Genomic DNA, 26,281 nt, shown 5'->3' with positions numbered 1-26,281 from the left:
TACATGGTCCCATTCATTGGTCCCTCAATGCAGCAAAGTCAGTCTGTACCTTTATCAGAGAAACAGCCCCAAAGCATCATGTTCCCACCTCCGTTTGTGACTGTAGGGATGGTGTTCATGTTCCCACCTCCATGTGTGACTGTAGGGATGGTGTTCATGTTTCCACCTCCATGTGTGACTGTAGGGATGGTGTTCATGTTTCCACCTCCATGTGTGACTGTAGGGATGGTGTTCATGTTCCCACCTCCATGTGTGACTGTAGGGATGGTGTTCATGTTCCCACCTCCATGTGTGACTGTAGGGATGTTGTTCTTAGGGTCATAGTCACCATTTTTCTTCCTCCAAGCGATGAGTCTTCCCATCACGCTGGTATACAGTATGTACACAGCACGCGGTACTATGCTGGTATATGGTATGTACGCAGCACGCAGTGCTATGCTGGTATACGGTATGTACGCAGCACGCGGTACTATGCTGGTATACGGTATGTACGCAGCACGCGGTACTATGCTGGTATACGGTATGTACGCAGCACGCGGTACTATGCTGTATGCGGTACCGCACCAGTATATGGTATGTACGCAGCATGCAATACCGCACCAGTATATGGTATGTACGCGGTACGGCACCCCGCCAGTATATGTATACAGCACGTGGTACTGCGCTGGTATACAGTATGTATGCAGCACGCGGTACCGTGGCATTATATGGTATGCACGTGGTACAGCGCCAGTATACAGTATGTATACAGCATGTGGTACCGCACCGGTATATGGTATGTACGCTTCATCAGCAAATGGTATTCCAACACAATAAACAAACCACAAGACACAGAAACATTGAAGCATTCCTTCCCACTGCAACAATGATCTGTAAAAAGCAGAATTTGGCGCACATTATTATAAACGCACAGCAGTGTGCATAATCCAGTGCTGTGCCTTGTTTGCTGTCTATTTAGAATGGCACCCTAACGCATTGCAACCCACAAAGCAGATCCCAGGTGTAAGTGGTATGTTACTTCATGAAAAGTGCGGCGTGCGGCATGCGGTGTTTGGTGTATTGTGACCCATTCCAAATAAATGCTCTGAAAAACGCATGAAAAACGCACACTAACACAATGTACTACCGTAAATAAGTCTGTATAAGATCCTTATATTTCTTCACCCGCAGAGCTGGCGGGATGAGTGGAATTTCGTGTATAAACTCCACAGCTTCATGTGGATGTCACCCCCCCTTCTTACTGCCCCCCCTTTCCCTGCCCTCTGCCAAGATATTCCATGCATGCACCTGCTCCAGCTGGGAACATTCGGTGGGAGTCATCCTCTGGCCTCGCCCACTGCACTTGTCTCAACCTCTGATTGGCTGCTGGGAGGTTCCATGGTAATGTAGTAGGAGCATGTCCCCCCCAGATGGTGAGTGTCCCATGCTGGGGTCACATAGGGAGGAAGTGGCAGAGGATGCCCCGGTCCTTTCTGGTGAAGAAGCCGTGCAGCCACAGGATCCCCAACTATGGCCAGCTCCTGGAGGCGCAACCAGGTGAGAGCGCATGCTGCAAACATTGGTGGGATAGAGGGCTGTCACTTCATTCATTGCTTGTGTTCATTGAGTGATCTCTGGCCCCAGGTGGGGGGGTGATCTCCAGTCTCAGGTGTGCGGGGGGGGGGGGGGGTGATCTCCAGTCTCTCAGGTGTGCGGGGGGGTGATCTCCGGTCTCAGGTGTGCGGGGGGGTGATCTCCGGTCTCAGGTGTGCGGGGGGGTGATCTCCGGTCTCAGGTGTGCGGGGGGGTGATCTCCGGTCTCAGGTGTGCGGGGGGGTAATCTCCGGTCTCAGGTGTGCGGGGGGGGCGATCTCCAATCTCAGGTGTGCGGGGGGCGATCTCTAGTCTCAGGAGTGCGGGGGGCGATCTCCAGTCTCAGGTGTGCGGGGGGGGGGTGATCTCCAGTCTCAGGTGGGGGGGGGCGCGATCTCCAGTCTCAGGTGTGCGGGGGGTGATCTCCAGTCTCTCAGGTGTGCGGGGGGAGATCTCCAGTCTCAGGTGTGTGTGGGGGGGATGATCTCCAGTCTCAGGTGGTGGGGGGGTGATCTCCAGTCTCAGGTGTGCGGGGGGTGATCTCCAGTCTCAGGTGTGGGGGGGGGCGATCTCCAGTCTCAGGTGTGGGGGGGGGGCGATCTCCAGTCTCAGGTGTGTGGGGGGGGCGTTCTCCAGTCTCAGGTGTGTGGGGGGGCGATCTCCAGTCTCAGGTGTGTGGGGGGGCGATCTCCAGTCTCAGGTGTGTGGGGGGGCGATCTCCAGTCTCAGGTGTGTGGGGGGGCGATCTCCAGTCTCAGGTGTGTGGGGGGGCGATCTCCAGTCTCAGGTGTGTGGGGGGGGGGGGCGATCTCCAGTCTCAGGTGTGTGGGGGGGCGATCTCCAGTCTCAGGTGTGTGGGGGGGGGCGATCTCCAGTCTCAGGTGTGTGGGGGGGGGGCGATCTCCAGTCTCAGGTGTGTGGGGGGGGGGCGATCTCCAGTCTCAGGTGTGTGGGGGGGCGATCTCCAGTCTCAGGTGTGTAGGAGGGGGGTCATCTCCAGTCTCAGGTGTGTAGGGGGGGGTCATCTCCAGTCTTAGGTGTGTAGGGGGGGCCATCTTCAGTCTCAGGTGTGCGGGGGGGCGATCTCCAGTCTCAGGTGTGTGCGGGGGGGCGATCTCCAGTCTCAGGTGGGGGGGGGGGGGCGATCTCTAGTCTCAGGTGTGCGGGAGGGGCGATCTCCAGTCTCAGGTGTGCAGGGGGCATTCTCCAGTCTCAGGTGTGCGGGGGGGGCGATCTCCGGTCTCAGGTGTGCGGGGGGGGGGGGCGATCTCCGGTCTCAGGTGTGCGGGGGGGTTATCTCTGGTTTCAGGTGTGCGGGGGGGTTATCTCTGGTCTCAGGTGTGCGGGGGGGGTGGTGATCTCCGGTCTCAGGTGTGTGGGGGGGGTGGTGATCTCCGGTCTCAGGTGTGCGGGGGGGTTATCTCTGGTCTCAGGTGTGCGGGGGGGGTGGTTATCTCCGGTCTGAGGTGTGCGGGGGGGTGATCTCCGGTCTCAGGTGTGTGGGGGCGATCTCCAGTCTCAGGTGTGTGTGGGGGGGATGATCTCCAGTCCCAGGTGTGTGTGGGGGGGATGTTCTCCAGTCTCAGGTGTGTGTGGGGGGGATGATCTCCAGTCTCAGGTGTGTGTGGGGGGGATGATCTCCAGTCTCAGGTGTGTGTGGGGGTGATCTCCAGTCTCAGGTGTGTGGGGGGGTGATCTCCAGTCTCAGGTGTGCGGGGGGGGGCGATCTCCAGTCTCAGGTGTGTGGGGGGGCGATCTCCAGTCTCAGGTGTGCGGGGGGGGGCGATCTCCAGTCTCAGGTGTGCGGGGGGGGGGCGATCTCCAGTCTCAGGTGTGCGGGGGGGGGCGATCTCCAGTCTCAGGTATGTGGGGGGGCGATCTCCAGTCTCAGGTATGTGGGGGGGCGATATCCAGTCTCAGGTATGTGGGGGGCGATCTCCGGTCTCAGGTGTGCGGGGGGTTATCTCCGGTCTCAGGTGTGCGGGGGGGGGATCGCCGGTCTCAGGTGTGCGGGGGGGGGGATCGCCGGTCTCAGGTGTGCGGGGGGGGGGATCTCCGGTCTCAGGTGTGCGGGGGGGGGGATCTCCGGTCTCAGGTGTGCGGGGGGGGATCTCCGGTCTCAGGTGTGCGGGGGGGGGATCTCCGGTCTCAGGTGTGCGGGGGGGGGATCTCCGGTCTCAGGTGTGCGGGGGGGGATCTCCGGTCTCAGGTGTGCGGGGGGGATCTCCGGTCTCAGGTGTGCGGGGGGGGATCTCCGGTCTCAGGTGTGCGGGGGGGATCTCCGGTCTCAGGTGTGCGGGGGGGCGGATGATCTCTGGTCTCAGGTGTGTGGGGGGGGGGGTGATCTCCAGTCTCAGGTGTGTGGGAGGGCGATCTCCAGTCTCAGGTGTGGGGGGGTCTCCAGGTCTCCGGTGCCGCCATGTTTACTAGGGGAATGAGGTAGTGACACAAGGTGCATTCTGTGAATGAACCTGACTATGAATAAGATCGCCCAGGTAATGAGTGGATACCTGGGAAAACTAGGTACCCCCCCCCCCCCCCTCAAAACATGTGCGGTGCCGGGGGCTCTCCACTCTGTAGAATATTTGGGTCCGCTCTAAAATAACACCTGGTGATCCTGCCATGAAAATCCCTCTTTACGCCCTTTCTGGACTGACGACGTTCTGTAAGAGGCTAAGAAATAAACCCCAACCAGCTCCACTTCATGTCCACAAGTCTCAATCCTCCCGCTGCAACCATTAGAATGTCACATACAGGATAAAAACCACCTGGAACATAAGAGGCTCCATGAGTGGCACAACATTGAGGTTCTACAGACAGGCGGCCACTGTATGAGGGGTTCCCACCATCCCTGTGCCGAGTTCCCGGGTCTGTACACCCGCTGTGCCCATTATGAGGAGTTCCCACCATCCCTGTGCTGATTTCCAGGGTCTGTACACCCGCTGTGCCCATTATGAGGAGTTCCCACCATCCCTGTGCTGATTTCCAGGGTCTGTACACCCGCTGTGCCCATTATGAGGAGTTCCCACCATCCCTGTGCTGAGTTCCCGGGTCTGTACACCCGCTGTGCCCATTATGAGGGGTTCCCACCATCCCTGTGCTGAGTTCCCGGGTCTGTACACCCGCTGTGCCCATTATGAGGAGTTCCCACCATCCCTGTGCTGAGTTCCCGGGTCTATACACCCGCTGTGCCCATTATGAGGGGTTCCCACCATCCCTGTGCTGAGTTCTCGGGTCTGTACACCCGCTGTGCCCATTATGAGGGGTTCCCACCATCCCTGTGCTGTGTTCCCGGGTCTGTACACCCGCTGTGCCCATTATGAGGGGTTCTCACCATCCCTGTGCTGAGTTCCCGGGTCTGTACACCCGCTGTGCCCATTATGAGGGTTTCCCACCATCCCTGTGCTGAGTTCCCGGGTCTGTACACCCGTTGTGCCCATTATGAGGAGTTCCCACCATCCCTGTGCTGAGTTCCCGGGTCTGTACACCCGCTGTGCCCATTATGAGGAGTTCCCACCATCCCTGTGCCGAGTTCCCAGGTCTCTACACCCACTGTGCCCATTATGAGGGGTTCTCACCATCCCTGTGCCAAGTTCCCGGGTCTGTACACCCGCTGTGCCCATTATGAGGGGTTCCCACCATCCCTGTGCTGAGTTCCCGGGTCTGCACACCCGCTGTGCCCATTATGAGGAGCTCCCACCATCCCTGTGCTGAGTTCCCGGGTCTGTACACCCGCTGTGCCCATTATGAGGGGTTCCCACCATACCTGTGCTGAGTTCCAGGGTCTGCACACCCGCTGTGCCCATTATGAGGAGCTCCCACCATCCCTGTGCTGAGTTCCCGGGTCTGTACACCCGCTGTGCCCATTATGAGGAGTTCCCACCATCCCTGTGCTGTGTTCCCGGGTCTGTACACCCGCTGTGCCCATTATGAGGGGTTCCCACCATCCCTGTGCTGAGTTCCCGGGTCTGTACACCCACTGTGCCCATTATGAGGGGTTCCCACCATCCCTGTGCTGAGTTCCTGGGTCTGTACACCCGCTGTGCCCATTATGAGGGGTTAATTTTGTTTTATTGAAAATCTTACAAACAACAACTTATATACAATAAAACCATAATAAATAAATAAAAACATATTTACAAAATAATTGAATATCATTATACAGACCAGAAAGAACAAGAACAAAATAAACAGTGCAAAAACAGATTGCGCATTACATAATCCCTATGGGAGAGCCAGACTAAGGAACATCACCGTCACCATGCATGGAGCCTTTTATCAAAATTGTATTTGATCTGAAAATCTAAGGGAGTGAAAGAAGAATACAAAGAAAGCCGCACACCCCGAGATCAACAGGCAGCAGCTACAGAGCCCTGATATTCCTCCACGCCTTTATCCAGGCCTCCTGCTGCCACCTGTCTTTCTCAAGACCCCGAATCTTCCCAACCTCACCCAGAATGTTCTGCATCACCACTTCCACAGGGAGGATTTTACCCCGTAAGGATACCTGACACCGTGCACTCCACGTGAAATAACGGACTACTAAACTAACTAAAAAAAGTGTTTCCAAATCATAATCCCGACGAGTCTGGAAAGCCCCATACACCCACTCTGCATAACTCATATGGGGGAGGAAGGGTATACTCAGAGCCCTCCCCACCCTCTTGTACACCTCTATATTAAAAGGGCACTGAAGTAGAAAGTGATCCATGGACTCCACCACTCCTCCACACTCCACTCTCGGGCAGCCCCGATCACTCATGGAAAGAAACTTCAAGTTGCCCTTCACATATAGTTTTCCATGAAAGGCAAGCCAAGCCTGATCCCTAAACTTCATTGGGATTCTCTCCAAATTAATCAACCGCAAACCCACCCCCAAAACCAGGCTTGGGCAATCCCTCAAGGCCAGTGGCTCGCAAAAAACAGAGCTCATGATCCGCTTCTCAAGAAGTTTCCTTGGAAGAGATCTGACTTCTCCTGCTGTTACTTGCCACTGCCGAAGCATTTTCAAACACGGGGCAACATAAGCCGGGAGCTTATCATGCTTGACCCTCAGGCTCTTCACTGGCCCACCATTTTCCCAGTCTCGCAGAAAGGGCCTAAACCAGGACTGGAAAATACCAACCCACCCAGGCGGTCTCTCTGCCAACATGTTACCAAGATTGTACTTCACAAACATCAGAGAGAAAAAGACTACAGGGTTGATCATCCCTAGACCACCCTCCCGCCTAGAAAGGTAAGTCACATTCCTTTTGACAAGGTTTATTCTGTTCCCCCATAACAGCTGGAAGAAACAAGTATAGACCCTGGTATAGAGAGAAGCTGGCAAAACGCAAACAAAACTGACATATAGAAAAATCGGAATCAGGTAAGTCTTGATCAGATCAACCTTTTCCCTCAAGGAAAGCTGCCAACCTTTCCAGCTTGCCACCTTGGCATCGGCATTCTCCAGCCTGTTCACCCAATTTGCATGACCATAGTCACCTGGGCCAAATTCAATGCCTAGAACTCTAATTTTTTGCTGGGGCTCCGGGAAGTCATCCGGGAGAACAAAGCTCTCACCTTCCACGCCCATCCAGAAAGCTTCACACTTGTCCTGGTTGACCTTTGAACCTGATGCCTCTGAATACTGCGTTATCACTGAGACCACCTCCTGCGCCTCTCCAGTCCCAGAGACAAAAACAGAAACATCATCAGCATAGGCCACAACTTTCAAAGGAGGCTCACCAGCGATGCCCAAAGGTACTCCACACAATGGCCCATTCTCCAGCCTTCTGATGAAGGGGTCAATTGCAAATGCATATAACAGAGGACTCAATGGGCACCCCTGACGCACACCCGAGCCGACCACAAAGGGTTGCCCGACCCAACCATTAACTAGCGGAAAGCTTTCAGCCCCTTTGTACAAAATCTTAAGCCAATCAATGAAACCCCCCTCCAGGCCATATCTGCCAAGAAGCAGCCATAAGTACTCATGATTAACCCGATCAAAGGCCTTAGCCTGATCCAATGTCAGCAAAAATTTACCCCAACCAGCAGCCCTACAACGCTCCAAGGCCTCCCGGACGGCTAACACTGCTGAGAAAGTGCTTCTACCTTGGACCGAACAGTGCTGGTGGTGGGATAACAAACTGCCTGCCACTGGCGAAAATCGCCAGAAAAAAATCTTTGCCAGTATCTTTCTATCGACATTAAGAAGGCTAATGGGGCGCCAATTCTCAATCATCGAAGGATCTTTACCCTTTGACAGAAGGATCACTGCAGATTGCCTCATGGAGGGAGGGAGAGAACCCTCCTGCAAACAGCTATTAAAAACCTCCGCAAGGTAGGGAGCCAGGATCGTCTTAAAACATTTATAAAACTCAGCTGTCAACCCATCTGGCCCTGGCGTTTTCTTGATGGCCAGTTTATCAATAGCCTGGACTACCTCATCTGCAGTGATTTCATCTGTCAAATTCATCAAAGGAACATTACTCTCCAGTCCTGGTGTAGAGTCCAAAAAACCCAACATCCTTGTCCGATCAAGGTTCCTTCCTCCCAGGAGATCTGCATAGTATGACCTGACCACCTCCAGGATCCCTGACCTAGACTTCGTCAGGGAGCCCGTACTGTCCTTCAGGCCATGGACCGTCTTAACTGCTACGCTCTGTTTACAGTTCTGGTAAGGGTCAGGTGAATGGTATTTCCCGTAATCCCTCTCCTGAACCAAAGAGGCGTGCCGGTCATATTCATGTCTCCTAAGGAGGAGCTTCACCTCAGAGATCGCCCCAGAATCTCCTCCATTCGAAACAAGGCGGTCAAGTTTCCTCCGCAAACGCTGGTAGGTGATATACTTATCTTGCTGCTTCTTTCTTCCTATGGCCTTGAAAAGCCTAACAGTCCGCTGTTTTACAAGCTCCCACCATTCTGACTTGCTGTTGCAAAAGTCTAGGATCGTTACCTGTGCTTGAAAAAAATCCTCAAAGGATTGTCTTACTCTCTCGTCTTCCAGGAGGGCCGAATTCAATCTCCAGATACCCCTCCCCCTAGGTGGCATGTCTGAGGCATTCAGAGTCACAGACAGAATACAGTGGTCAGAAAACTCCACTGCCCGACACACAGGGGCCGAAAAAGCAGAGTCTCCCTTTAAAAAAAACCTATCTATCCTACTCTGACTACTACCTCTCTGAAAAGTGAACCCCGTGCTGTCTGGGCAACGCTTAATGTGCGCATCTACCAGACCTGCTTCCCTAACTATCGCATTGAGAAAAAGGGTGTCATAGCCCAGCTTATCTCTGAAACCTCTCCTGTCTTTAGACCTAGTAATGGTGTTGAAATCACCTCCAAAGATAACCTGCTGGGCCGTAAAAAGAAAAGGCTTAATCTTTGTAAGGAGGCATTTCCTGCCCCACTTTGTCTGGGGACCATAGATGTTAATCAGGCGCAAGTCCTGCCCCCTTACAGAGACGTCCAAGACCATGCATCTCCCAATCTCTACCTCAATTACCCGCCGGCACGTTACCATACCAGAAAAAAGGACTGCAACCCCGCTGTAAGGCTCGGCCGCAAGAGACCAAAATGAGGGACCACGTCTCCACTCCTTCTTTGCCAGATGTATATCGGCCAGACTACTCAGATGGGTCTCTTGTAAAAACAAAATGTCAGCATCAAACTCGCTGAGCAAAAATAAGGCCATATGACGAGCACTTACTGATCTCAAACTGGCAACATTAATGGTTGCCACTTTTAACGGAGTGGGAACTGCCATTAGGGTAATTGAGGCAGACGTTTCTTAGCCTGACTACTCCCTCTGCCTGGAGAACCAGCACGCTTTGTTGCGCCCTGGCACTCATCGTCCATGGAGGACGCTGAACTGAACGAGTCCCAATCATCATCATCGTCCGACAGGACCTTAAACTTATTTTTCAAAGGCAAAACTTCAGGATTGAAGGGAACTGAACCCCTTTTTTTCCTTATTTTGCCCCTCCTCCTCCTATCCTCCAACCACTCCATATCATCTTTGGATAAACCACAACCAGCCTCCCCACACCTATCCTCCCCTTCAACCCCCTCCCCCCCACTCTCCCTTCCCTTATCTACCACCAGGCCAGCCTCCCCACTATTTTCCCCACTCCTCTGGCCCCCACGATCTGCAATAGGAACCCTGCAGCGTCGGGGGAGGGGGACTGGCACCACACCTGATGCACCAGCCTCAGCACCTCTTGCTGCCTCTGCAATTTTAGAAGACACAGAAGGATAAGACACAGAAGGATTGGACACATTCTTGGCAACTGAAACTTTACATACAGGCTGGGAGGACACAGGCACATTGGGTACTGGCACAGACTGGGGAGACACAGACCCATTGGGTATGGGCACAGACTGGGGAGACACAGACCCATTGGGTATGGGCACAGACTGGGGAGACACAGACCCATTGGGTATGGGCACAGACTGGAGAGACACATTGGGTATTGGCACAGACTGGGGAGACACATTGGGTATTGGCACAGACTGGGGAGACACATTGGGTATTGGCACAGACTGGGGAGACACATTGGGTATTGGCACAGACTCAGATGGGATCACAGGCCCTCCAGCTGATGAGCTCTGCGCATCCTCCATGTCCGGACGGAAAAACTCCCTCATGAGCTCAGGCTTATTGTGCATTGCCTCAGGACACTGACTATAAGGATGTCCCACTGCATTGCACAGATTACACCTTATAATATTACAATCCTTTGCCAAATGTCCTATACCCTGACACAGGGAGCACTTCATTACTGGACAGGAGGATGCAAGATGCCCTTTATCTCCACATTTATTGCAGAGCTTTGGCTGGCCCGGGTAGAAGATGGTCAGCCTGTCCCTCCCCAGGAAAGCTGAGGATGGCAGATGTTGGACAACATTGTCAATAACCTTTAGTTTCAGCTGCACAGACCATCCCCCTGTCCATATTCCCCGATCGTCCAAAATCTTTCTCAGGGGGCTCAGGACATCCCCATACCTCCTCAACCATACAGTCAGATCCCCTTGTGGTATGGATTCATTGCGCACAAGAATTGTCACCATCTTAATGAGGGGCTGGCGGGAAATAAGTTTGGGGATGAGCCCTTTCCAGTCCGGCAGGCCCCTACACACGTGTTCAAACTTCTCCCAAAATATGTCCAGAGACTCGGGACGGATAAAGGACAAATCATATTCATAGGAACCTGCCGGACTGATCAGGGCGAAGATATCCGCAGGCCTAAACCCCATCTGCAGAATTTTATCCACCACCACCCTCCTATGTGGGGGGTTTCCATCACCTTCCCATTTCAATTGTACAACATTCCTCCTTTTAAACAGGGAGAAAGATAGAAAGTCCCCATGTTCCCTCCCTGCTTGTTCCCCCTTCCCAGATCCTGTGGCAGCAACACCAGCATAAGTTTTTCTTCCAGCATTTGCAGTCTTGTCCTCAGATACATTCAGACCTGCTGGCAGAGAGTCTGAATCAGCTGGGATAGCAGTCTTCTGATTAGCAGGACCCACCCCCTCCCCCGAACACTCAGCTGCAATCCTGGGAGATATCACAGTCTTGGCTGCTGCAGACTCCTGGAGAGCTGTAGTACTACTGCTCCCAGCATCTCCTCCACCATTCACAGGAACAGCCGCTGTGCCTGGTCCAGGCAAAGTCACTGTATTGTCCATGGACCTCTCTGCAGACTGAAGCTGACAGTTATTAGCAGATGTATTTGCTTGCTGTATATTGTCTATGGGTCTGGGCTGACTGTCTGCAGTACCACAACCCTCAGCAGGCCCATTGTTATTAAAGATCCCACCATCCTGCACACACACAGTACCTGCACCTGCTCTCTCCACAGGAATAGGAACGGTGTCCATCTTCTCCTCACCTTCCTGGGGAGCTGAATCTGGACTGGCCTCCAGTTTGCTGATCAGATCCAACATGTTAGAACCTTCATCCTCCTGCTGGGATGTTCCACATTGCTGGGGAGGGAAGGGGACAGAGGCCTCCGCCATTGAGGGTTCAGCAGATGTCTGAGATGTTGAAGAGCTGGGCTCATCCTCCGGGCCCACTTTCTCACTCTCTGCTTCCATCTCCTCGCTCTCCATGCAGGAAGAAGCTCCTTTCCTCAGTTGATTAAATCGCTCCTCGTTTTTATATTTTTCTTTAAAAGCTCCACTATTCTCCTTCAGAGAACTCACCAATTCTTTCTGCTTCCGCAGAGCTTGTTCCAGGTCCTTCAATTCAGGCCTCAGAGCCGGTCTCTTCTTACTGAAGACTTTGGCACAAATCTGCTTCTTCTTTTTAAATTCAGCTTTCAAAGCTCCCAACTTCTCCTCTTCCTTCTCAATCCGCTTCAGCGTTTCCACAATCCTCCGTCTAAAGGAAGACAGAGATTCATCCTTCCTTGGGCCAGGCCCAGAATCTTCCGCAGGTTGAGGCCTATCCAGGGGGCCCCCGCCAGGGTCCTCCCCAGGATCCAGCATCCTTCCTGGGGCAGAGGAGTAACTCTAGCCCCTGGTCTCTGGAAGCACAGGAGCAAAGGAACTAGCAACCTCTCACCTCGCTGTCAAGGAGAGGAATGGCAGTTTCCCACCATCCCTGTGCTGTGTTCCCGGGTCTGTACACCCGCTGTGCCCATTATGAGGGGTTCCCACCATCCCTGTGCTGAGTTCCCAGGTCTGTACACCCGCTGTGCCCATTATGAGGGGTTCCCACCATCCCTGTGCTGAGTTCCCGGGTCTGTACACCCGCTGTGCCCATTATGAGGGGTTAATTTTGTTTATTGAAAATCTTACAAACAACAACTTATATACAATAAAACCATAATAAATAAATAAAACATATTTACAAAATAATTGAATATGACTATACAAACCAGAAAGAACAAGAACAAAATAAACAGTGCAAAACAAATTGCGCATTACATAATCCCTATGGGAGAGCCAGACTAAGGAACATCACCGTCACCATGCATGGAGCCTTTTATCAAAATTATATTGGATCTGAAAATCTAAGGGAGTGAAAGAAGAATACAAAGAAAGCCGCACACCCCGAGATCAACGGGCAGCAGCTACAGAGCCCTGATATTCCTCCACGCCTTTATCCAGGCCTCCTGCTGCCACCTGTCTTTCTCAAGACCCCGAATCTTCCCAACCTCACCCAGAATGTTCTCCACCACCACTTCCACAGGGAGGATTTTACCCCGTAAGGATACCTGACACCGTGCGCTCCACGTGAAATAACGGACTACTAAACTAACTAAAAAAAGTGTTTCCAAATCATAATCCCGACGAGTCTGGAAAGCCCCATACACCCACTCTGCATAACTCATATGGGGGAGGAAGGGTATACTCAGAGCCCTCCCCACCCTCTTGTACACCTCTATATTAAAAGGGCACTGAAGTAGAAAGTGATCCATGGACTCCACCACTCCTCCACACTCCACTCTCGGGCAGCCCCGATCACTCATGGAAAGAAACTTCAAGTTGCCCTTCACATATAGTTTTCCATGAAAGGCAAGCCAAGCCTGATCCCTAAACTTCATTGGGATTCTCTCCAAATTAATCAACCGCAAACCCACCCCCAAAACCAGGCTTGGGCAATCCCTCAGGGCCAGTGGCTCGCAAAAAACAGAGCTCATGATCCGCTTCTCAAGAAGTTTCCTTGGAAGAGATCTGACTTCTCCTGCCGTTACTTGCCACTGCCGAAGCATTTTCAAACACGGGGCAACATAAGCCGGGAGCTTATCATGCTTGACCCTCAGGCTTTTCACTGGCCCACCATTTTCCCAGTCTCGCAGAAAGGGCCTAAACCAGGACTGGAAAATACCAACCCACCCAGGCGGTCTCTCTGCCAACATGTTACCAAGATTGTACTTCACAAACATCAGAGAGAAAAAGACTACAGGGTTGATCATCCCTAGACCACCCTCCCGCCTAGAAAGGTAAGTCACATTCCTTTTGACAAGGTTTATTCTGTTCCCCCATAACAGCTGGAAGAAACAAGTATAGACCCTGGTATAGAGAGAAGCTGGCAAAACGCAAACAAAACTGACATATAGAAAAATCGGAATCAGGTAAGTCTTGATCAGATCAACCTTTTCCCTCAAGGAAAGCTGCCAACCTTTCCAGCTTGCCACCTTGGCATCGGCATTCTCCAGCCTGTTCACCCAATTTGCATGACCATAGTCACCTGGGCCAAATTCAATGCCTAGAACTCTAATTTTTTGCTGGGGCTCCGGGAAGTCATCCGGGAGAACAAAGCTCTCACCTTCCACGCCCATCCAGAAAGCTTCACACTTGTCCTGGTTGACCTTTGAACCTGATGCCTCTGAATACCGTGTTATCACTGAGACCACCTCCTGCGCCTCCCCAGTCCCAGAGACAAAAACAGAAACATCATCAGCATAGGCCACAACCTTCAAAGGAGGCTCACCAGCGATGCCCAAAGGTACCCCACACAATGGCCCATTCTCCAGCCTTCTGATGAAGGGGTCAATTGCAAATGCATATAACAGAGGACTCAATGGGCACCCCTGACGCACACCCGAGCCAACCACAAAGGGCTGCCCGACCCAACCATTAACTAGCGGAAAGCTTTCAGCCCCTTTGTACAAGATCTTAAGCCAATCAATGAAACCCCCCTCCAGGCCATATCTGCCAAGAAGGAGCCATAAGTACTCATGATTAACCCGATCAAAGGCCTTAGCCTGATCCAATGTCAGCAAAAATTTACCCCAACCAGCAGCCCTACAACGCTCCAAGGCCTCCCGGACGGCTAACACTGCTGAGAAAGTGCTTCTACCTTGGACCGAACAGTGCTGGTGGTGGGATAACAAACTGCCTGCCACTGGTGATAATCGCCAGAAAAAAATCTTTGCCAGTATCTTTCTATCGACATTAAGAAGGCTAATGGGGCGCCAATTCTCAATCGTCGAAGGATCTTTACCCTTTGACAGAAGGATCACTGCAGATTGCCTCATGGAGGGAGGGAGAGAACCCTCATACAAACAGCCATTAAAAACCTCCGCAAGGTAGGGAGCCAGGATCGTCTTAAAACATTTATAAAACTCAGCTGTCAACCCATCTGGCCCTGGCGTTTTCTTGATGGCCAGTTTATCAATAGCCTGGACTACCTCATCTGCAGTGATTTCATCTGTCAAATTCATCAAAGGAACATTACTTTCCAGTCCTGGTGTAGAGTCCAAAAAACCCAACATCCTTGTCCGATCAAGGTTCCTTCCTCCCAGGAGATCGGCATAGTATGACCTGACAACCTCCAGGATCCCTGACCTAGACTTCGTCAGAGAGCCCGTACTGTCCTTCAGGCCATGGACCGTCTTAACTGCTACGCTCTGTTTACAGTTCTGGTAAGGGTCAGGCGAATGGTATTTCCCGTAATCCCTCTCCTGAACCAAAGAGGCGTGCCGGTCATATTCATGTCTCCTAAGGAGGAGCTTCACCTCAGAGATCGCCCCAGAATCTCCTCCATTCGAAACAAGGCGGTCAAGTTTCCTCCGCAAACGCTGGTAGGTGATATACTTATCTTGCTGCTTCTTTCTTCCTATGGCCTTGAAAAGCCTAACAGTCCGCTGTTTTACAAGCTCCCACCATTCTGACTTGCTGTTGCAAAAGTCTAGGATCGTTACCTGTGCTTGAAAAAAGTCCTCAAAGGATTGTCTTACTCTCTCGTCTTCCAGGAGGGCCGAATTCAATCTCCAGATACCCCTCCCCCTAGGTGGCATGTCTGAGGCATTCAGAGTCACAGATAGAATACAGTGATCAGAAAACTCCACTGCCCGGCACACAGGTGCCGAAAAAGCAGAGTCTCCCTTTAAAAAAAACCTATCTATCCTACTCTGACTACTACCTCTCTGAAAAGTGAACCCCGTGCTGTCTGGGCAACGCTTAATGTGCGCATCTACCAGACCTGCTTCCCTAACTATCGCATTGAGAAAAAGGGTGTCATAGCCCAGCTTATCTCTGAAACCTCTCCTGTCTTTAGACCTAGTAATGGTGTTAAAATCACCTCCAAAGATAACCTGCTGGGCCGTAAAAAGAAAAGGCTTAATCTTTGTAAAGAGGCATTTCCTGTCCCACTTCGTCTGGGGACCATAGATGTTAATCAGGCGCAAGTCCTGCCCCCTTACAGAGACGTCCAAGACCATGCATCTCCCAATCTCTACCTCAATTACCCGCCGGCACGTTACCATACCAGAAAAAAGGACTGCAACCCCGCTGTAAGGCTCGGCCGCAAGAGACCAAAATGAGGGACCACGTCTCCACTCCTTCTTTGCCAGATGTATATCAGCCAGACTACTCAGATGGGTCTCTTGTAAAAACAAAATGTCAGCATCAAACTCGCTGAGCAAAAATAAGGCCATATGACGAGCGCTTACTGATCTCAAGCTGGCAACATTAATGGTTGCCACTTTTAACGGAGTGGGAACTGCCATTAGGGTAATTGAGGCAGACGTTTCTTAGCCCGACTACTCCCTCTCCCTGGAGAACCAGCACGCTTTGTTGCGCCCTGGCACTCATCGTCCATAGAGGACGCTGAACTGAACGAGTCCCACTCATCATCATCATCATCCGACAGGACCTTAAACTTATTTTCCAAAGGCAAAACTACAGGATTTAAGGGAACTGAACCCCTTTTTTTCCTTCTTTTGCCCCTCCTCCTCCTATCCTCCAACCACTCCATATCATCTTTGGATAAACCACAACCAGCCTCCCCACACCTATCCTCCCCTTCAACCCCCTCCCCCCCACTCTCCCTTCCCTTATCTACCACCAGACCAGCCTCCCCACTATTTTCCCCACTCCTCTGGCCCCCACGATCTGCAATAGGAACCCTGCAGCGTCGGGGGAGGGGGACTGGCACCACACCTGATGCACCAGCCTCAGCACCTCTTGCTGCCTCTGCAATTTTAGAAGACACAGAAGGATTGGACACAGAAGGATTGGACACAGAAGGATTGGACACATTCTTGGCAACTGAAACTTTACATACAGGCTGGGAGGACACAGACACATTGGGTACTGGCACAGACTGGGGAACCACAGACTGGGGAGACACAGACCCATTGGGTATGGGCACAGACTGGGGAGACACAGACACATTGGGTATTGGCACAGACTGGGGAGACACATTGGGTATTGGCACAGACTGGGGAGACACATTGGGTATGGGCACAGACTCCGATGGAATCACAGGCCCTCCAGCTGATGAGCTCTGTGCATCCTCCATGTCCAGACGGAAGAACTCCCTCATGAGCTCCGGCTTGTTGTGCATTGCCTCAGGACACTGACTATAAGGATGTCCCACTGCATTGCACAGATTACACCTTATAATATTACAATCCTTTGCCAAATGTCCTATACCCTGACACAGAGAGCACTTCATCACTGGACAGGAGGATGCAAGATGCCCTTTATCTCCACATTTATTGCAGAGCTTTGGCTGGCCCGGGTAGAAGATGGTCAGCCTGTCCCTCCCCAGGAAAGCTGAGGATGGCAGATGTTGGACAACATTATCAATAACCTTTAGTTTCAGCTGCACAGACCATCCCCCTGTCCATATTCCCCGATCGTCCAAAATCTTTCTCAGGGGGCTCAGGACGTCCCCATACCTCCTCAACCATACAGTCAGATCCCCTTGGGGTATGGACTCATTGCGCACAAGTATTGTCACCATTTTAATGAGGGGCTGGCGGGAAATAAGTTTGGGGATGAGCCCTTTCCAGTCCGGCAGGCCCCTACACACGTGTTCAAACTTCTCCCAAAATATGTCCAAAGACTCGGGACGGATAAAGGACAAATCATATTCATAGGAACCTGCCGGACTGATCAGGGCGAAGATATCCGCAGGCCTAAACCCCATCTGCAGGATTTTATCCACCACTGTCCTCCTATGTGGGGGGTTTCCATCACCTTCCCATTTCAATTGTACAACATTCCTCCTTTTAAACAGGGAGAAAGATAGAAAGTCCCCATGTTCCCTCCCTGCTTGTTCCCCCTTCCCAGATCCTGTGGCAGCAACACCAGCATAAGTTTTTCTTCCAGCTTTTGCAGTCTTGTCCTCAGATACATTCAAACCTGCTGGCAGAGAGTCTGAATCAGCTGGGATAGCAGTCTTCTGATTAGCAGGACCCACCCCCTCCCCCGAACACTCAGCTTCAATCCTGGGAGCCATCACAGTCTTGGCTGCTGCAGACTCCTGGAGAGCTGTAGTACTACTGCTCCCAGCATCTCCTCCACCATTCACAGGAACAGCCGCTGTGCCTGGTCCAGGCAAAGTCACTGTATTGTCCATGGACCTCTCTGCAGACTGAAGCTGACAGTTATTAGCAGATGTTATTGCTTGCTGTACATTGTCTATGGGTCTGGGCTGACTGTCTGCAGTACCACAACCCTCAGCAGGCCCATTGTTATTAAAGATCCCACCATCCTGCACACACACAGTACCTGCAGCTGCTCTCTCCACAGGTCTTTCCTCCACAGGGCTGGGAATGGTGTCCATCTTCTCCTCCTCACCTTCCTGGGGAGCTGAATCTGGACTGGACTCCAGTTTGTTGATCAAATCCAACATGTCAGAACCTTCAACCTCCTGCACGGATGTTCCACATTGCTGGGGAGGGAAGGGGACAGAGGCCTCCGCCATTGAGGGTTCAGCAGGTGTCTGAGATGTTGAAGAGCTGGGCTCATCCTCCGGGCCCACTTTCTCACTCTCTGCTTCCATCTCCTCGCTCTCCATGCAGGAAGAGGCTCCTTTCCTCATTTGATTAAATCGCTCCTCATTTTTATATTTTTCTTTAAAAGCTCCACTATTCTCCTTCAGAGAACTCACCAATTCCTTCTGCTTCCGCAGAGCTTGTTCCAGGTCCTTCAATTCAGGCCTCAGAGCCGGTCTCTTCTTACTGAAGACTTTGGCACAAAACTGCTTTTTCTTTTTAAATTCAGCTTTCAAAGCTCCCAACTTCTCCTCTTCCTTCTCAATCCGCTTCAGCGTTTCCACAATCCTCCGTCTAAAGGAAGGCAGAGATTCATCCTTCCTTGGGCCAGGCCCAGAATCTTCCGCAGGTTGAGGCCTATCCAGGGGGCCCCCGCCAGGGTCCTCCCCAGGATCCAGCATCCTTCCTGGGGCAGAGGAGTAACTCTAGCCCCTGGTCTCTGGAAGCACAGGAGCAAAGGAACTAGCAACCTCTCACCTCGCTGTCAAGGAGAGGAATGGCAGTTTCCCACCATCCCTGTGCTGTGTTCCCGGGTCTGTACACCCGCTGTGCCCATTATGAGGGGTTCCCACCATCCCTGTGCTGAGTTCCCAGGTCTGTACACCCGCTGTGCCCATTATGAGGGGTTCCCACCATCCCTGTGCTGAGTTCCCGGGTCTGTACACCCGCTGTGCCCATTATGAGGGGTTCCCACCATCCCTGTGCTGTGTTCCCGGGTCTGTACACCCGCTGTGCCCATTATGAGGGGTTCCCACCATCCCTGTGCTGAGTTCTCGGGTCTGTACACCCGCTGTGCCCATTATGAGGGGTTCCCACCATCCCTGTGCTGAGTTCCCGGGTCTGTACACCCGCTGTGCCCATTATGAGGAGTTCCCACCATCCCTGTGCTGAGTTCCCGGGTCTGTACACCCGCTGTGCCCATTATGAGGAGTTCCCACCATCCCTGTGCCGAGTTCCCAGGTCTCTACACCCACTGTGCCCATTATGAGGGGTTCTCACCATCCCTGTGCCAAGTTCCCGGGTCTGTACACCCGCTGTGCCCATTATGAGGAGTTCCCACCATCCCTGTGCCGAGTTCCCAGGTCTCTACACCCGCTGTGCCCATTATGAGGGGTTCCCACCATCCCTGTGCTGAGTTCCAGGGTCTGCACACCCGCTGTGCCCATTATGAGGGGTTCCCTCCATCCCTGTGCTGAGTTCCCGGGTCTGTACACCCGCTGTGCCCATCATGAGGGGTTCCCACCATCCCTGTGCTGAGTTCCCGGGTCTGCACACCCGCTGTGCCCATTATGAGGGGTTCCCTCCATCCCTGTGCTGAGTTCCCGGGTCTGTACACCCGCTGTGCCCATTATGAGGGGTTCCCACCATCCCTGTGCTGAGTTCCGGGTCTGTACACCCGCTGTGCCCATTATGAGGGGTTCTCACCATCCCTGTGCTGAGTTCCTGGGTCTGTACACCCGCTGTGCCCATTATGAGGGGTTCTCACCATCCCTGTGCTGAGTTCCCGGGTCTGTACACCCGCTGTGCCCATTATGAGGGGTTCCCACCATCCCTGTGCTGAGTTCCCGGGTCTGTACACCCGCTGTGCCCATTATGAGGAGTTCCCACCATCCCTGTGCCGAGTTCCCGGGTCTGTACACCCGCTGTGCCCATTATGAGAGGTTCTCACCATCCCTGTGCTGAGTTCCTGGGTCTGTACACCCGCTGTGCCCATCATGAGGGGTTCCCACCATCCCTGTGCCAAGTTCCCGGGTCTGTACCCCTGCTGTGCCCATTATGAGGAGTTCCCACCATCCCTGTGCCGAGTTCCCAGGTCTGTACACCCGCTGTGCCCATTATGAGGGGTTCCCACCATCCCTGTGCTGAGTTCCCGGGTCTGTACACCCGCTGTGCCCATTATGAGGGGTTCCCACCATTCCTGTGCCAAGTTCCCGGGTCTGTACACCCGCTGTGCCCATTATGAGGTGTTCTCACCATCCCTGTGGTGAGTTCCCGGGTCTGTACACCCGCTGTGCCCATTATGAGGGCTTCCCACCATCCCTGTGCTGAGTTCCTGGGTCTGTACACCCGCTGTGCCCATTATGAGGGGTTCTCACCATCCCTGTGCTGAGTTCCCGGGTCTGTACACCCGCTGTGCCCATTATGAGGGGTTCTCACCATCCCTATGCTGAGTTCCCGGGTCTGTACACCCGCTGTGCCCATTATGAGGGGTTCTCACCATCCCTGTGCTGAGTTCCCGGGTCTGTACACCCGCTGTGCCCATTATGAGGGGTTCCCACCATCCCTGTGCTGAGTTCCCGGGTCTGTACACCCGATGTGCCCATTATGAGGGGTTCCCACCATCCCTGTGCTGAGTTCCCGGGTCTGTACACCCGCTGTGCCCATTATGAGGGGTTCTCACCATCCCTGTGCTGAGTTCCCGGGTCTGTACACCCGATGTGCCCATTATGAGGGGTTCCCACCATCCCTGTGCTGAGTTCCCAGGTCTGTACGCCCGCTGTGCCCATTATGAGGGGTTCCCACCATCCCTGTGCTGAGTTCCCAGGTCTGTACACCCGCTGTGCCCATTATGAGGGGTTCTCACCATCCCTGTGCCGAGTTCCCGGGTCTGTACACCCGTTGTGCCCATTATGAGGGGTTCTCACCATCCCTGTGCTGAGTTCCTGGGTCTGTACACCCGCTGTGCCCATTATGAGGGGTTCCCACCATCCCTGTGCTGAGTTCCCGGGTCTGTACACCCGCTGTGCCCATTATGAGGGGTTCCCACCATCCCTGTGCTGAGTTCCCGGGTCTGTACACCCACTGTACCCATTATGAGGGGTTCCCACCATCCCTGTGCTGAGTTCCCGGGTCTGTACACCCGCTGTGCCCATTATGAGGGTTTCCCACCATCCCTGTGCTGAGTTCTCGGGTCTGTACACCCGCTGTGCCCATTATGAGGGGTTCTCACCATCCCTGTGCCGAGTTCCCGGGTCTGTACACCCGCTGTGCCCATTATGAGGGGTTCTCACCATCCCTGTGCTGTGTTCCCGGGTCTGTACACCCGTTGTGCCCATTATGAGGGGTTCTCACCATCCCTGTGCTGAGTTCCTGGGTCTGTACACCCGCTGTGCCCATTATGAGGGGTTCCCACCATCCCTGTGCTGAGTTCCCGGGTCTGTACACCCGCTGTGCCCATTATGAGGGTTTCCCACCATCCCTGTGCTGAGTTCCCGGGTCTGTACACCCGCTGTGCCCATTATGAGGGGTTCCCACCATCCCTGTGCTGAGTTCCCGGGTCTGTACACCCGCTGTGCCCATTATGAGGGGTTCTCACCATCCCTGTGCTGAGTTCCCGGGTCTGTACACCCGCTGTGCCCATTATGAGGGGTTCCCACCATCCCTGTGCTGAGTTCCCGGGTCTGTACACCCGCTGTTGGGGGGGGGGGGGGGGTTACATAAGGCGAAGCTCCCATCTACGGTGAAGTTCTGATTTCCTCTTCTATGAGATTGTAGGATTTGGATCTGATTGGATGATTGGAGGGGTGGAGACTCGGTGTAAAGTATGGTTAATTATTGGAATGTTGTATTTTTGATGCAGGTTTGGTCCTCTCCATATATCAGAGGGAGGAGCCCTCCGCCATCACACAGGACATCACAAAAAAGTGGGCGTCACCGGCAGCAGATACAACCCAGGAGGATCTGTACGATGAATCCGTCCTGCGCCCTCTGGAGTTCAGGATGGGTAATACTCTCACAGTTCTAGCCAATGGACTACCTTTAAAAGACAGCCTGACCAACTTGCACACGCCCCCGAGGAGCAGAGCGGCCGGGCTTTCAGGACTAGTGAAAAAACCAGAGTTTCTCCCTTCTGCAGCGGAGCTGGCCCAAGTCTCTGATTCTGAGGCCGGGGTGGACTTTCAGAAGGCGGGTAGACCGCACCCCAACCATAAACTGCGGCACTGCCGCTACTTCAGCTGCCCGCACTGTGCCAAGGCCTACAGCAGTCTGGGGGCGCTGAAGATGCACATCCGTACCCACACCTTGCCCTGCGCTTGTCGGATTTGTGGCAAAGCTTTCTCCAGGCCCTGGCTCCTGCAGGGACACATCAGAACTCATACAGGTGAGATGACCAATCACAGCCCTCTGTGTCCCTACAGCACGCCCACCACACCCTCCATGTGACAGTTCTCTGGCTTGGTGATTGGCTCTCTCTGCACTGTGGGAGGAGACTAGGAGTGTTCTCATTCAGATTTTGCAGCTTCCTTATTAGAGGTGCGATTTGTCACTTTGTGCGGCCCGATGTGCGGCCCGCCACGTGATCCACAATTACACAACACAGGTTTACTTCCACGTAGAACAAAAGGCAAAACTTTTTTTTTTTTTCATTCTGCAGTAAAGCGGTGTTATGATGTCAGATTTTTTGCCTTCGGTGTCTCATTGGGGAGATTTTCCTTCGCTTCCTGTCCCATAATCACAGCAGGAAGTTAGAGGAAATCCCTGCAAAGTGAGGGAATTCCAGAACTAGTGGCCCCATTGGAAAATTTCCCCCCAGAGGACAACCCAAAAGGGCCATTGCTGTAAGCCAATCAGGTTCTACGACACTGCACAGTGCTGTCAGTGTAACCCAGAGAGGGCGGGGCACAGGGGCGGGCCCATTCATGAGATATCCCAGATCAGATTAGATGATACTTTGTTACCATTGTATTCATACAGAAGGATTTCTCTCCTTATAACCCCAATATGAAAAAACATTTCTCAGCACAACCACACATGTGACTTCCTAAGCCACGCCCACATCGCCGCCCGTCACGTATCGCAACAATGTCAAATATTCTCAAACTTTTACATAGAATTCCTAAAACTCGGCAGTGGGTGGATTTATAGACAACAAAGCCCCCGGGAACAGACATTACTAATCAATAGCCGGGCGGTCTGTTCGGGTCGGGTGCCTTTAGATGTGGTGATCGGCGACATTAGGGACCTGGCTGTGCTGTCTGGCAGAGGTGCAGGAATTTCAGGGACAGCTGATCTTTTTGCTTGTAAAACATTATATACTATAAATAAATACTGTGTGTGTGTATAATATATACCGTACACAAGGGTTCTTCAGAAAGTTTCCGCACTATTTTTAACTCTATTAAATATAAAAAAGTGTGGAAATTTTTTGAAGACCGTGTGTGTGTGTGTGTGTGTGTGTGTGTGTGTGTGTGTGTGTGTGTGTGTGTGTGTGTGTGTGTGTGTGTGTGTGTGTGTGTGTGTGTGTGTGTGTCTATATATATATATATATATATATATTAGTATATTTGGATGCTTGTCTGTAGTTTTTCTTTCAAGTCCACATAGACAGCCAAATAGCCTGTATTTCAGCCCATCCCATCCTGAGGTTTACACCATCCTGCCAGACTGCACAGCCAGGTTAGTGACTGGGCTTTTCTGCAGTTAAACAATACAGCTTATCCCAAGCCTGTGATTGGACAGTGAAAGAATAATGAGGTCATCCCTCTGCTCTCTCCTCCTGTCCACGTGTTCCCTGTTAGCACCTGTTCATGCAGCTGAGCCTGGATTGGTCGGGGTTTCTTGTATAGTCCATCTTTCTATCTGTGTGTTACTCTTCAGTCCGGATGTGTTAATCGCTGTGTTCTTCTCTCTTGTAGGTGAGAAGCCTTTTTCCTGCTATCACTGTGGGCGTGGCTTTGCGGACCGCTCCAACCTGCGTGCCCACCTGCAGACGCACTCTGAGGTCAAGCGATATCGCTGTCCAGGCTGCGGCAAGACCTTCTCCCGCATCTCCCTCCTCACTAAGCACCGCGACGGCTGCTGCTGCCCGCTGTCCTGACACTCCAAACTGTTCAGTGAGGGCGAAACGCGTAACTGGAACTTCACACTCGGCACAATACTGTGCAGGAGGAGGGCCGCTATTGGTCCGTTTGCTGATGATGGATTTCCTGTATCTTGGACGTGTCGTGATTGAGGGCGATCTGTTGTCACCACTGCCGAAGTGCAGGGACCATCATCGTCCCTGGGGGGTCCCTGGATTTCAGGTCTAGGAGATCAGACCACCCACCCCGGGTCCTTTCCAGCACTGAACTACTTACCTCTCTAGAGGTGCAAACAAATTACAACTGCCCCAACCGATAACCGGCCGAACAGCGAGGAGCACATGGAAGGACAACAAAGAGAAAGTCCCAACTCAACTCACCAGCCAGCCGGCAACCAACCCAATTATACAAACCGGTTCATGGTAAAACAGAGGCTTAGTTTGCACACATATGAACATACATGTGTGAGCTGCAGAGGCCGAGTCACAGCACCCCGATATTCTCTGCAGTTCTGACTCTCTACGTTCTGAGAGCCTCCATAGTAGAAGCACATACCTTCTAATATATAGATCTGGGAAGGTGAGCCTGGAGGAGCCCACCCCTCCTTAAATGTTCAGGGGTGACACCCAGCATATAGCACAATGGAAGTGAAGGTATCCAGTGCCCCTGTTTTGTCAGATTTTGTAACAGAAGTGATGTTCCATCACCGCCATCTTGCTACACCCCACACTCATCCACAGTAAGGATACAGTGAGAAGCTGACAAGCGGCCATCTTGCTACACCCCACACTCATCCACAGTAAGGATACAGTGAGAAGGTGACAAGCGGCCATCTTGCTACACCCCACACTCGCCCACAGGAAGGATACAGTGAGAAGGTGGTGTTTCGTCACATTCGGCAACCCATCACATTTTGCTACCCGCTGGAGTGCGCATGCGCGACACCGCCATGTGCGTTCCAACACTGTTGTAAGACCACTTTTCCACAGGGCCCCTCGCTTCACTCGCCACGCTTCGGGCATGGCCTCGCTTCGCTCGGCATAATTATTATCGAACTCTATGTCTACTTGGATGGTGGGGCTTGAACCTGGACTCAGGGGTGGCCACAACATTCTGCGCAATCGCAGATCGCCACAGTGTTGGAATGCATATGGCGGCGGCGCACATGCGCAGTCCAGTGGGTCGCCATATGTGACGAAACAGAGGCAAGCGGCCATCTTGGTACACCTTGCACTCGTCCACAGTAAGGATACAGTGAGTAGGCAGCAAGTGGCCATCTTTTTACACCCACTGGAGTCTTGCATTTCACACTTATTTTTACCAGTAAGCTGAACTTATATAGTGATATACAGCATTTAGAAATCCGACTGTTTAGATGTTGATTTTTAAAAGCAGCAGCGATTCTTCTGATCTCACAGGTTTGTTAATCTGACAGAAGACCGCTGCTTTCAAAAATCAACATAAAAACAGTCAGACGGATTTCTAAATCCTGTATATCACTATATAAGGTCAGTTTACTGGTAAAAATAAGTGTGAAATACAAGACTCCGGTGGGTGTAACAAGATGTCCGCTTGCCGCCTTCTGACTGTATCCTTACTGTGGAGGAGTGCAGGGTGCACCAAGATGGCGGCGATGGAACGTCACTTCCGTTACAACGTCTGACAGGTCCCCTAATCTGATGAAAAGCCTCCACTCAACAATTCCCCAACAGTACACACGAATGGTCACTGCTCCAACCTATGCCCGACCCCGACACCCCCCGAGGCCCGAGGATCGCATTGGAAGGGCGACACATGTCAGACAACGACAAAGGAAAATTCCCAAATCAACTCACCAGCCAACCGGAAACCGTCCAAATTATCCTATGAAACCATTCACTTTTCTAGAGCCCAGCGCCATAGCCTGTACCTACAGATCCCAACTGTCCCGGATTTGGAGAGACTGTCCCGGATTTGGAGCAACGTCCTTCCTCATTTGTCTTTCCTCCTCATTTGTCCCTCATGTTGATCTGATATAAAATATAAAATTAACTTTTTATCTTTCAAAAAGTGTTTCCCGGCACTAAACCTTTCATCCCATTTCTCAAATGCTGCATTTGTACATTTCAAAATCCAATATAAAGGAATAATAATGGTAAAAAAACACTTGTGGGTTTACAGTAACTCTACTTTATTTTGTATAATTCTCCT

General features: G+C 52.4%; 1 protein-coding gene across 1 annotated transcript; it reads left to right on the top strand.

Annotated features, from left to right (window-relative positions):
• Window positions 1-1,399: 1,399 nt before the first annotated feature.
• On the top strand, window positions 1,400-25,607 carry LOC143926765 (zinc finger protein SNAI1-like). The gene is made up of 3 exons (XM_077450823.1): window positions 1,400-1,536; window positions 21,871-22,392; window positions 23,927-25,607. Exons 1-3 carry the CDS (start codon window positions 1,410-1,412, stop codon window positions 24,106-24,108), a joined length of 831 nt encoding a protein of 276 aa, XP_077306949.1. The 5' UTR covers window positions 1,400-1,409; the 3' UTR covers window positions 24,109-25,607.
• Window positions 25,608-26,281: the final 674 nt, after the last annotated feature.

Source organism: Lithobates pipiens, unplaced genomic scaffold (genome assembly GCF_037356315.1).
Source record: "Lithobates pipiens isolate NorthernLeopardFrog02 unplaced genomic scaffold, aLitPip1_a1.2 Scaffold_10, whole genome shotgun sequence".
In the NCBI taxonomy this organism is placed as follows: domain Eukaryota; kingdom Metazoa; phylum Chordata; class Amphibia; order Anura; family Ranidae; genus Lithobates; species Lithobates pipiens.
This window is presented reverse-complemented; position numbering and strand designations above follow the sequence as displayed.